Source organism: Barbatula barbatula (genome assembly GCF_947034865.1).
Source record: "Barbatula barbatula genome assembly, chromosome: 2".
Classification (NCBI taxonomy): domain Eukaryota; kingdom Metazoa; phylum Chordata; class Actinopteri; order Cypriniformes; family Nemacheilidae; genus Barbatula; species Barbatula barbatula.
In genome coordinates this window covers 2,455,944-2,469,397 of record NC_136767.1, presented here as the reverse complement: position 1 = coordinate 2,469,397, position 13,454 = coordinate 2,455,944, and the positions used below count along the sequence as shown (strand labels likewise).

At 37.8% G+C, this 13,454-nt stretch overlaps 1 protein-coding gene across 3 annotated transcripts; it reads left to right on the top strand.

Annotated features, from left to right (window-relative positions):
• The first annotated feature begins 314 nt into the window (after positions 1-314).
• mamdc2a (MAM domain containing 2a) lies at positions 315-13,314 on the top strand. 3 transcript variants are annotated; one of them, XR_013787590.1, is made up of 14 exons: positions 315-457; positions 681-800; positions 4,422-4,669; positions 5,470-5,554; positions 5,854-5,991; positions 6,160-6,416; positions 7,617-7,710; positions 8,648-8,794; positions 9,063-9,332; positions 10,997-11,089; positions 11,702-11,853; positions 11,959-12,212; positions 12,303-12,387; positions 12,734-13,307. XR_013787590.1 is itself a non-coding variant. In XM_079473554.1 (14 exons), exons 1-14 carry the CDS (start codon positions 427-429, stop codon positions 12,793-12,795), a joined length of 2,040 nt encoding a protein of 679 aa, XP_079329680.1. In that variant the 5' UTR covers positions 315-426; the 3' UTR covers positions 12,796-13,314. The 3 variants fall into 3 exon arrangements, 2 of the variants coding, with proteins under 2 accessions (XP_079329680.1, XP_079329679.1); XM_079473554.1 differs by having other exon boundaries at positions 11,702-11,857; positions 12,734-13,314; XM_079473553.1 differs by lacking the exon at positions 12,734-13,307 and having other exon boundaries at positions 11,702-11,857; positions 12,303-12,575.
• The last annotated feature ends 140 nt before the right edge of the window (positions 13,315-13,454 follow it).

The window sequence follows — 13,454 nt, the reverse complement described above, 5'->3', positions numbered from 1 at the left end:
CCCACAAATATGAATTATACAATTACTGGCAACAGTTAATAAGGCAATTCATGAATAAATAATAAAGTATTGTAGATTAAATCGTGTGAGCATGGTCGGCTCTGTCTACAAATGCATTTTAAATATTTCTCAATGACCTCCTCAACTAAGGGAGTAACGTTATTTCAGCTATTATCCGTCTGTCTGCGACGCATTCAAAAAATGTCCAATTGGGTCTTAATGGAGGGAAAACGTCTTACCTAAGAGGATTTATTCTTGCTTGCTCTCAAGAAAGAGACCTCAACAACCTCTCCCTCCTCCCACTGTCTGTTCAACGCTGCCAAAGTCAAAGCGGCATGGAGAGTTTATACAATAGCGCGCTGTCGTACGTAAACTGCGTTAGTGAACCGCCACTCTTCCATTCAGCATCCCTCTGCAACCTTTGCCATGACTCTGCTTCACCTCTCAGCACTTTTAGGTAAGTTTGAACATTTTTAACCCTTATTGATAATTAATAAATAAGCACCGGCTTGATACAGAAATATTTTGCTCATGCATTTAGAGTTGCATTTATTCACATGCACTTTTACTACCGAATGGAGCAGTTTGCATGTTCGCGTCTACTTTAAAGTGTTCACGAGCAGTATCGTGTTTTTAATCATTTTGTGTGTTTATTGTGTGTGTGTGTTGTCATCCGTCAGCAGTCGCAGTGGTAGTGAGCAGCGAGTCACAGCTCCTGCCCGGCTCCTGCAGTTTCGAGTCGGACAGCTGCGGCTACAGTTCCGATCCCTCTCATGCTGCATGGACCATAAACCAGGGAGGTATGAGAAACCCCCTTTGCCAAAAAACTTGCTTTGTTGCGAGTACAATATTCTTTCATTGCATGAATTCTAGGCTGCCCACTCTTTGCTGTTTTATTTTGGCTTCTAGACAACTCGTTTTTGAAAGAGTTGCATAACACTTTCAATGTAATGCATTATGAATAAAGCATTGCAATGCACAATGCAATATACCTTTTCACAATTTTGCAAAAAAAATGCAATTTAAAATTGCAATGTCTTCATATCCTTGTTAGGCAGACATGGAAAATGTTGTCCTTTTTCCCCCAGTGTGTATATTAGTTGCACATCTGCTCTTCTTTGTGTACTGCGTATGACACGGCTATCTGATCTCTTATGGTCTCCTTCTGACACAAAACAGCTGCTATGAGTTGCCATAGATCGTTTTATTGGTTTGTGTCTTACACATTGGACGTCCTCCTTGTCTTGTGAATTCCCTTTAATGTTGAATTATCATAACTGAATTGTGCACTAAAAATAGATATTGTTATCATTGTTTTAGCTGAGAACTACTGGGTGGCCTCAGCTGTTGTGTGCATAACAGAGGATATGATTTTGACTGTCTGTGAACTGAGGTGTTTTGAAGGAAGTATGGTATGGTATTGTGAACGTAACTGGGCATTTGTCTGCTTGTCGACTTGTATGTCTGTGCATGTGGATCGTGTGTGCCGAGTTTTCCCCACAGGTCAATAAGTAGAACTATAAAACAAGACCGCGCTACTAATGTGTGTCTCTGTTTGGTTTCCTGGACAACACTGACTTTGTAGTGGAAACACAACAGACTAACTGGTTTAGGAAATCAAGCCCTTTCCTCATTTATTTTAATAATTCATTCTGAATTTCAGGTTGATTTGATCCTTTTGCCATAGTAATTATTTCTTGCTATTCTATGAAAAAAATATGCAGTTGTTTATGTGACTTAAAATGCAGCTTTCTGTAAAGTACAGAATACAGAAAATTGGAAATATGAGTGAACGCTTTCAGAACGAAACAGAGAAGGACCCTGTAGACCCCGACAGTGGATCTGTTAACCTTTTCAGGTTGCATTTTTAGACAGCTGTGGAAATCATTTTAGTCATTTGAAGATGCACAGCCAACATCCAGAGAGTTTAGCTTAACGTCTAAAACTTTACTATAGAGACACAAAAGTGATGGGAACACATACCAGTCATGATCTTCTGCTATGTGAAATAACAGATGCTGCAGGGGCGGAAATGTGCAGAGATGATACATCGAGACATATTGAAGTAAATATTGCACCGATGCAAATGTGCTTTGTCATTGATCCTCATTCAACACGCGTAATGTGTACCTTGAATAAAGGTGTCTGCCAAACGCATAAATGTAAATACAATATGCCATCTGAAGCTCTGCCTTTCAGTTATATTTTTTACTTCAATAAAATGAGCAGTTTACAAGATCTGGATTGCATGAGCCAAACCAAAACAGCAAATATTAGTTTGTTTCTCTTGTTGGTCAATGACATCACTCTTTTTTCTTTAAGTTAATTTAATTTCATGTCATTGATTCACTTTCACAATACATTGTCCCGAAGCAGTTTCACAAACCCCTAGTGTGCAAGGCATCAATGGAAAGAAAAGAGTGACTAATGTTGTTCAAATAAGTGGAACCCTTGCAAGGAATCAGTCTCAGCAGGGGAACCCATGATGCATATATCAGGTTTATACAAAGTCATACTTTATGTGATGTTTGCGGTCTCTGTGCTAGTCTTTAAGATACTGTAAACTGTGCGGTGACCTTTGACCTTGACCATGGTCTGTGACAATACACAGAACAGTCTGGACAGTTTGGACATAAATACTTGTCAAATTTATGTGCAAACCCCATTTTACATTAGATTTTTCTATATTTAAAAAAGAATGATCAACCATTTTTTTAAATGAAAATGCATATCGATGGAAGACGTGACTTCACCATTGGAAACACATACTGTAGGCCTTAAGCTGTTATGAGTCCTGGCTTGATAATCCTTAGACAATATCCAAACCAAAGTGTAGGAAATTAGAGTTAAGTTCTTACACAATAGTATCGTACCCTTCAAATATCACTTTATAAAAGATAAATACAGCTTTACGATTATTTGCGAAAACGTGATGCGTGTGGGGGGAGGAGGAGGCGGAACTAAAGCACATGACCATGTCAAGCATGAGAAGACAACACGTTTAACATTGTATTGAAGTCAAAATTCATGAAACACATTCACATTACATTTACATTTAGTCATTTAGCAGATGCTTTTATCTAAAGCGACTTACAAAGAGTTCAGGGAGCAATAAGCTATATGTCATAAAAGAGCAATAGTGCGATAGGTGTTAATACAAAGTTACTGTTGGGAGAAGACAGAGGTTTTTTTTTCTCAAACACCTTTTCAGGGCCGCTTTAAGAACATCTGTAGGTCTGAGAAAAGATCACTTGAGTCAGCAAAGGCCAAACAGTCTTAAATCATGATGAAGTTTGATGAACACAATGTTAAACAAGCGTATAAATTCATAACATCTTTTGATTACTTCATGCCTGACGACTGTTTTTTTATTCTCAAACTTTTCATCTAACTTTGAATGTTGCCATTTTTCTAAGAGGCCGTTTACACAAGATCGTTTTTAACAAAAAACTGAAAACTTTTTATGCATTTTGGCTGTTCATTTACAGAAAACTGCGTTTTGGGGGACTGAAAAAGGATCTCAAAGTGCAAGTGCTTGAAACGACGACGTGTAAACTCTGAAGGCGCCGTTTCCCAAAAACGATGTGCGTATTACGGGTTCAGTCTGTAGGGATGCGCGAGTATTCCCCAAACAATACTTGCAGCCTCCATGGTGTATGTATTGTTATTATCATTTCTCCAGCAATTTTTTTATTATTATTTACTGCACCACTACAACCAGCCGAGACATGCACACTTCTATAAACACACATGCACGCAGACAAAGTGTATTAAAAGCACTTTTAAAATTTAAAACAGTGGATGTGTGCAAGCGCGTAGGGTTACTTTATAGCGCAACAGCGTTATCCACTGGCGTGGGATGCATAATACCAGATCGTTTTGATAACGCTGTCTGGTGTGTACGTGAAACTTTTCTAAAACGCAAAATACTTTTTTTTCAATTCTTTATCGTGTAAACGTCCAGCAACGATTCATGATTTCATTAAGAGTTCTTTGGTAATTACATTTCAGGAATATTCATTTAGAATTTTCAATCTTTTTCTGTCTAGACCTGGTTTCGTGGTCTGTTAAAGATCTCAGCGTCTCCAATGATTCATCGTTCCTTGTGATTGTGTACATTACATTTCTGTGAACCGCACCTGTTTTTTGGCTAAATGTGGTGCGGCAGAGACCACCCGTTCATTTCACTTACTTTATCGGTTGATGTATCTGGTCATTACTGTCGAAATCTGTGTTTATATGGATCATTTGGTTGATTCGTCTTTAGAAACCTTGACTCCATTGTTATACTTGTCAAGCTTATGCAAACATAATGGAGACAGTGTTTCAAATCTCAAACACATTTTCAATCCATTCTTCAACATAATGTGTAGGCCTGTTTCTTCTGTGCAAAAGTAAAAAAACTATCATTCATCTTGCAGGTCGCTTCATCACAGCAGACTCTTCTGTTGGAGAGAAAGAAAAGTATGTGCTGCTCAGTCCAGAGCTGGATCTTCACGAGTGGAGCTGTGTGCGGATAGTCTATCAGATCACCGGCTCAGGGTTCCTTGAGCTCCACTTGCGACCCGAGGGCGAGAACTTCGACTATATGCTGTGGACAGCCAAAAAACCTTCAGACAGTTGGCTTATCGCCAGCGTGGACCTTCGCAATATGACTGGGGCTTACCAGGTATAAGCCTTAAATGTTATGGTTCCTTTCAGAGCATTTGAAAGAAAAACAACAAAACAAAGGGTTTGTATATATGAAATAATGTACTATTTATAGTTTCCAACACAGTACAGTATGCATAAAAAAGGGTTTGAGTGGAGCTAAAGGAAGAAAATAACCCTACAGTGAATACATACAGAAATTACGTTTGAGAACATTGGACAGGTGTAAAACTTGTCCAGTGTAAACATAGTAAAAGCTTTTCATAAAAGCTTAAATATGTGTTTGATCCATTGTGGTTTTATTTTAGTATAATGTTAACATTCTTATACAATATTTATTTAAAGGTACAGTGTCGCTCCGTACATTAATAATAAAATAAAACACAATAAAGATAAACATTAAAATACAATCATATATAAATATAAAATGCAGGAATGTACAAAACACAGTAAACTGCTATTGTGCTGTAAGTGCATTATTCTTAGTAAAATTTTACAGTTTTTAAAAACAATTTACTTTTTATTATTAGAATGCGTGTTGTACTGGAAAAATGCAAAAGGCTATAGATATGGACTTTGTATATCGATGTATATTATAGCTTCTGAAATGCTCGTATCCTTTCTTAATGTCTTAAATGCTTACAAGTACATAAAGTATATAAACTTTGCTTAAGTACACGTAATAAAGGATCAGATTTCTTTTTTGAAATGTTAGTTTGAAACAAACAGAGATGGCGATATAGAGTCAAAACAATGGTTCACAGTACAGCCTTTTACACCATTTCACATAAATTGCTTTCATTTATTTGTGATATTCAGCTATTATTTGAGGGCAGGCCAAGCAGAGGAATGGGAAACAGCGTTGCTCTGTTTGAAATTCACATCATTCCTGGATACTGTATGGGTAAGTCCTGTAATGTAATACTTAAAATCGAACACAAATCCACCTACATACAGTACATGCATATACAGTATATTGAGTATTATAGATACTATGCAGCATTACTAGACCAACAAATGTTATGCTAATGACACGGTACTGTCCTCCAAGAGCTATAATAATTCCTTATGCATTTTATTTTATAGTAGTTATTAATAATAGTCAACTTGAGATATGCTGAGATGCTGTGACCCCGCATAGGGAAGGTTTCATGGAAAATGGATGTACAATGAGAATGTTTAACGTTGTCCATTGTGTTCCAGAGTGTAACTTTGAGGAACATCACTTGTGTGGCTACAGTAATCAGTGGAATCCCAATGTGAACTGGTATGTAGGGGGAAGCTTAGCGCGGGACCCTCAGTCAAACCTTCCTGATGATCACACCATGAACAACGAAAGAGGTAATACACTCAGATTATCCACCAACATCATACTGTGCAATAACCCAGCATCTGGAATGACTCACTGTGACCCAAGCGTTCCAAATAGACCAACCGTTTCTCCTACATGCTCCCCTGCTCTGTGTTTTGTGAATCATTCTTTGTTTTAATTTTTCCGCTCTGAACTAGGTCATTACATGTATGTGGACTCGGTTTACGCTAAAAGGTTCCAAGAAGTGGCCAAGCTGGTGTCGCCAATGACTACAACTCCAATGATGGGGTGCTTGTCATTTTACTATCAGAGGGATCAAGCCATTGGCAATTTCTTCTCCGTCTTCACTAAAGACCAGCTGGGCCACTATGAGGAGATCTGGAGGCCGGACGTGTACGCAACATCAAGGTGGAAGTTAGTGCAAGTGGATATCAAGGCACCTCATCCCTTGGAGGTCAGTGACGTTCTATACTTCCCAACATTTACATTATATTTACACATTCGACAGATGCTTTGTTCAAAGTGAGAATATGGAAGGTTAAATCTAGTATCATGTCAAAACTCCACTGTGCGTTTTGGTTGTGCTACTGTGTTCAAATCGTATGTAAAAGTATTATTGCGCTAAAGCATTCCATAATGTGATGGATTATATCATTGATCGTTGACCAATTGTTGCCACTTGATGACATTTTGCCTTAGTATGTGCTGGACTAAATAACACTTCAGGACTGAAGCGCATGGAAACTCACACTTAGTAGGAGAGAACAGACGCTCACAGCCTGGGCCGTTACATAATATCAGTTTGATAGGTATTTATTTATCTATCTTTAGATGAATGTTTTACCTTTGTTTTGTGTCAGGATATTAAAAAAGCAGAGGATATAAAAGAACATTAACCCCTTTGCCACTTTTTAAAATGTCAGACTACTATACTAACTATACTGCAAAATAAGTAACAGCAATAGTAAATTAAAGAATAAAGACAAAAATCTATAATACAACAGCAGCATGACTATAAAAACATCAGAAATGGAAATAAAGTCAAATGCATCAAATAAATGTTTTTAAAACAGCTTGTATTCATTACTTTTACTGTAAAATAATCAATATGGATTTTTTAATAATAAGAATCATATTAAATACAAAGCCAGCTAATGCATAAGGTAAAGCATAGAAACAAAATTCAATGTAGCAGGATATTCTATGAGAATCCGTTTGCACGAATTGCAGTATAAATATTTTTACTACGTTTTGAATAAGCTTGTCACATTCATATACACTGAGATTTCCAACTTGTCGTACACAGTGTGGTCTATTTCAGCCCGGCATAACATAATCTCTTTTCCGAGGAGAAAAAAAATGTGTTTGTTTTTCATCTGTAGGAAAAATATAAACACGAAGTGCTGCGGCTGCCATGTTTGAGTGTGAGCCGCCAGCTCTCGGAGACAGTGTAAATAATGAGTGTGTGTGTGTGTGTGTGTGTGTGTGTGTGTGAGTCTGGAGATCTTCTCCGTCTCAAGTGCTCCTTACAGAATTATAACACCACACACACAAACTTGTAGTGCAGGTATCAATCTGAATTACAGCCTTCTGAAATGTAGCTACAATGAACGTGAAATAAAACATTTTGTGATTGTTGTATTTGATTTATTAGGTGGTTTTTGAGGTGGCCTTCAACAGTGCTCGCGGTGGCTACGTTGCTCTGGATGACATCTCGTTTTCATCTGAGTTCTGTCACACAGAAACAGGTCCGTACGCTGATGATAAAGCAACATCATACTGGCGGAAGTGCTGGATTCCGTGGATTCAGAATCTGTTTCAGTATGACATCAGGGTTTTTGTTATCATTTATTCACCCTCATGTTGTTCAAAACCACTATTTGTCTTTTTTCCCTGTGGAACACAAAAGACGTTTTATGTCCATACAATCGAAGTCAATGAAGGCCAATGTTGTTTGCTCATAATATCTTCTTTTGTGTCCGGCAGATAAAAGCAAGTCCAACAGGTTTGAATGACATATGGCTAAAACTACAAATGCAGAATTATTTTGTTTATAGTGCGCTTTTATATGATATATATGACTTTGAATATCTTGTATTGTTAATGTCTTATTGTTCGTCGACTGGAATAGAACATTTGATGTTCATAAACAGTATTTTTTTGTTATCGTTTTGTTTACGTTGGTTGGTTGGTGTGAACAGGCCTTTAAAATGCCTTTTGACCAATCAGATTTAAGGAAGAGAACAAACACTTGTATAATAATATATAATATACAGCTGTGCATATCTAAAGCATCACGGCACAACCTGTGTGTGTTCAGAGTTCTAAAGAGCTCCCAGTTTTTTGGCTTCACTTCAAGGTTCATTGTAGCCTGTTGAACATCTGTTAAGTATTTTTAGAGATGTCTTTTTTTCGTCAGGATTCTCCAAAATGAAATCCTTAACATAAAGTCCTTTAGAATTTTTGCCTTTACAGTATTAAATAACATAAAATCTCTCATTATTTGTCTTAAAATGTTGTAACTAAAATTGGGGGCTTTAAAACAGCTCAAAAGTGCTGTGTATGGAGTTCTTCTTTTTTTTTAGCAACCACCCTTAACATTTCCTTTTACATTTGCAGTTTGAATAGTTGTGTCTGTTGGAGAATTTCATTCGGCAAGTTTGTTTTGTGTGATTCATTTTACAGAGCCGGCCTTTGACCCCTCAATTGCAAACTGTGACTTTGAAGAGAGCCTGTGTTTGTATAACCAGGAGCAAACTGGAGGTTCGGTGTGGAATAGGGTCTCCGTAAAACCAAATGTTTACCGCATAGGGGATCACACCACAGGCACTGGTGCGACCGTGAGGCTATTCTTCCATTATTTCTTGAAATGTGTCAAGTATGACAGGAAGATATCAATCAAAAGATCAAATCGTGTCTCTTCAATGTACCAAATTATGATAATTTATGGTAATAAGTACCCATTGAAGACCAAAGAGAAAAACTTTAAAAGACTATTAAATATACAAAATGTCAAATGCCGAGGTCTAAAAGCGAAAGCAATGAAAGCGACCGCCTGCATTGTGTTATCTCTAATCCATCGATTACTGTATATCCTCAGGGTCCTTCCTCCTGGCCAACACACGCTTCACGTCTCGTCCAGGGTATGTGGGTCGCCTTTTCGGACCCACCCTACCGGGGAACTACAAATACTGCCTAAGGTTCTACTATGCCCTGCATGGCTTCGTGAAAATAGACAATGCTCTTTCTCTCTACATCTATGACGAAAACAACGTCGCTCAGGAGAAAATCTGGACCGTGTCTGAGAGGTCTAGAGATGTTTGGACAGAAGTGGATGTCACGTACATGAAGCCTATGCCTACAAAGGTAGGTGTAAAATGGATGGATTTGTGTTCGGTAAATGTGAGAACTGTACTTAACCTTTATCCTTTTCATAACCAAAGCTGCGTTTTATTTATTTCAGTGTTCAGATGTTGATCAGCTGCATGTAATAAATTCATCTGATGATAAACAACATTAAGGTTTTGTTATTCTTTAGATTAGAGGTAACAGAAGGACATTGTGATAAGTGTTATATCATCAAATACAATGACAAGTACAAATACAGTTTTAATGCTTCTTTGTTTTGGTAAAGCATTTGAAATGATAAGCCGCCACAAATCATTCGTTGTACTTTGGGTCACCCCGAGAGCGATTATAATAGGACTTGAAATGGAATTCTTGTAGTAATCTGAGGGATTGTGATTTTGAGCAATAATAACTCAACAGCAAGTCTTCAGTGAATGCCGTATCTGCACGTTAATCGCTTTCCCCATTGTTGCTACCACAGAAAACTTGAGATTTTATGTTTAAAATAAGTTCTTTACATTGTTATGGCATACTCGTGGATTCGCAATAGAGTGGGCCATCCTTGTTTGCTGTTATTGCTTGCGTTAACCTTACATTTTCACGTATTATTTTCCTTGTTGAATTTTCGTTAACGGTACCTGTTTTGTTGTTGTCTCTGTTTATAGGTCTTTCGGATGTCAAAAGCTGCACTTCTTACTCGAAGTATGCAGTTATATTGGCATGAAGAAATAATTTACACGTTTTACTTTAACTTGTGAGCTGGTCATTATTTGTACTATCCATATTCCACAATAGATTTGAAATATTATAGATTGATGTTACGTACGATTACTTAAGCAGTTATTAGTTATGAAGTTATCAGTTACAAAAGTTCAAGACTACTAGACTATGACGTTCATTTATATTTACATTTAGTCATTTAGCAGACGCTTTAACTACAAATAAGGTAAACAACGGAAGCAATCGGAACAACATAAGGACAACAAAAAGCATAAGCGCAGTATAACTGGTCTCATATAGCCCGCCACAGTATACAAAGCTAAGGTTTTTATATTTGTATTTATTTTTTAAGGATAGAAAAGAGATAGAAGTCAGAACTTAACGGTCAGGTGCCGACGGAAGAAATGTGTTTTCAGCCGATTAAAGATGGCCACAGAATCTGCTGATCTCGTAGCACATTCCACAAATGTGGAACCGATCTAGAGAAGGTACGGGGGTGACATTTTTGGCACTACAAGATGTCGTTCATCTGCACAGTGTAGGGATCTGACGGGTACATAAGTCTGCATTAGCGAGTGAAGGTATGGGGGAGCCGAACCGGTGGTGGTCTTGTAGGCCAAGAGCAGAGCTTTGATTTTGATGCGAGCGACTATAGGGAGCCAATGCAACTTAATGAAGAGAGGAGTGATGTGTGCTCTCTTCGGCTCTTTGAAGAACATTTTGACATTATTATGGGCCCTTTTGCAAGACACGACAGAAGCACCGCCTTTATGACTTAATTTTATATGTGATAAAATAACAATAAATAAATGTTGTGAAACTAAACCAGTGTTGTTTACATCTTGCAAATGGTCTTTAGACGTCCATCATAATGAAATCGTATGTGAATATGTTTTGTCTTAATTATTCAAGAGCCAGTTTAGTCCGATTATGTATTCTTATCTTTTGGTACCTTTTTTAAGGTAGCATTCGTCAGCATCTGCAGAAACTTCTGGGACTGTGGACTTCTATCTCTGGATGACATCTCGGTGACCCTCGGAGACTGTCGGGTTGCCACAGGTACGTAGAGTTGTGGAGGAGCATCCTCCATTAGTGTAACATTTCGTTAGAATGACTGTAACATAAATTGAAGAACTCACAGCATACCGCCACGTGTTCGTGTTAATGGAAAGCATGAACTAAATATAAATTAACGCGGTATTTGCTTCAAGAACAAGCACTGGTTTAATAAGCGTATTTAGAAGTGTCCTAACTGTAACATGGTGTATAGCCTAGTCATATTGCTTTAGCTTTGAGATAAATGTATACGTTTTAGGCTGGTTGTTTTCAATCCTGTTAAAGGTTGAATTACTTAAAATACAGTATTACCATATAACGTGGCTTAGCTGACCTGACTTGTTTGAAATAATGTGGCTTTGAAAATGGGCAAGGCCCTTGTCTTAGATTCCTCAATGTTCTATGTTTATAGAGCTATATTCCACAGCAATGAAGAACATCTGCCCTCACAAACATAGAAATTAAATGGGCTGTGCTGGTTTTGCTGGACAAAAATAGACAAGGTTTAAACCAGTTTATTCGCATACCATGTTTAAGATGCGAAATGGCTACAAAACATTTAGTTTTACAATTACTTTAATTATAGTTTGTATTATTGATTTTTGCTCCATGTAGGACCATTGAAGCCCCCTCCTGGACATTGTAACTTTGAAATCGGTGACTGCGGCTACACCCAGAAGACGAAAAGCAAAAAGGGACATTGGTCACGAATTCGGGGACAGACACCTACATCCTACACAGGACCTAAAGGGGACCATACCTTAGGGGTAGGTGAGTCAACTCTACATCTTAGTGTGAATGCAGAGATGCTATAATTTCTATTCCTTCCTGACTTTATAAGATTTTGCAATCTCTTGTCCTCTAAATTCAAGGCTACTTCATGTACATCGAGGCGTCTCACATGTTGGCCGGTCAGTCTGCCCAACTGATGTCGACTGAACTCAGGGGGTCATCCGGACCACAGTGTCTGATCTTCTTCTACCACATGTACGGTTCGGGCACAGGGACCCTGAGGGTGCTGCTGCATAAAGGGGGCAGGGAGCAGTCGCTCTGGATGAGACAGGGAGAGCAAAGCGTGTCCTGGATGAAGGCCACAGTAGATTACGAGTGTTACACAAGACATTGGGTTAGACTCACGCATTCTTCTTTCTTATCGAGTGATTTATTTGACAGATTGATCACAGAGATAGTAGACGTTTTTCTCTTTTTTTTTCAGATTGTATTTGAAGCTATCAGAGGTTCATCAATAAGAAGTGACATCGCTGTTGACGATATTGTGTTTAAAAAGGGACCTTGCAAAGGTGAGTGGACCAAAAGAATTGAGCTAAAATGTAAATTAATACAAACGGATACATACAGTGAATGACTTCCTAGTGCGGGAGTTTTATAAATTGAAATAAATAACCTAAAAGTTGAACAGAAAGTCTCCGTGGTTCATACATCACAGCATCTTCTCAAACTTCACAAAGGCTTCATTTACATGATTTGAATTGCAGCATCCTCCTATGGAAGAGAGTACTTAAGTAGAGGAATCACATACGGTTACCTGTCCGTCTAGTACTAACAACAGTCATTTGACATAGCATAGTGAATATGCACATATTTTGATGTGCCTTCTAACTCTTTTCCTTCTGTGTCTTTCTTTAGATCCTGGAGATAGCATCCCGTATTCAGGATTTTCTGAAAACTTTAATGAGATTGAGTTTTGAGTCCTAGAATGCTGATGTTTTTATGTTATTTTTGACTGGTTCAATACTGAAAGGGAGAATATTTGTTTTCTAGACCCAACAGTGTGCATAAGACATTTTCTGGTCATGCATGAATATGCACTTGTTTTGTTTTTACACGTGGTACAATGTGTATGGTCATTTAGGCTGATGCTTGTAAACTGTTGTCCGATTTATGTGTATTCTGTTCAGAAGATACCTTTTAATGTGTTGACATTGCCTTGCAGCGTGCTGCTAGGTAGCATTAATGTTTGACAATCTATTTGCCGAAGTGAACGTTTCTTGCCTCTTTTTGCACTTATCAGTGTCGGAGAAAAAAACAGGAAACTTCAGTTCATGAGTTGTATACATTTTCACTTAGTGTTACATTTATTAAACAACTTTTGTTTTTAATTAAAAGTGTTTGTCTTGTATGTTTTGTATAAAAAAACTCTACTACACCAGCTGTTCTGATACAAGTATTTGCTTTGCTGCTAAATAAATACAATATTATGTACTACTGCTCTCTAGTGGACTTTGTATGTTATGACACAAACTCTATGCGCAGCGTTACTTTATTGTCTACATTATATAAAAATGCTGTTCATTAAACGCTAGCACATTTGACTCCTCCCAAATATAACACAACATTTTTGAGTAAC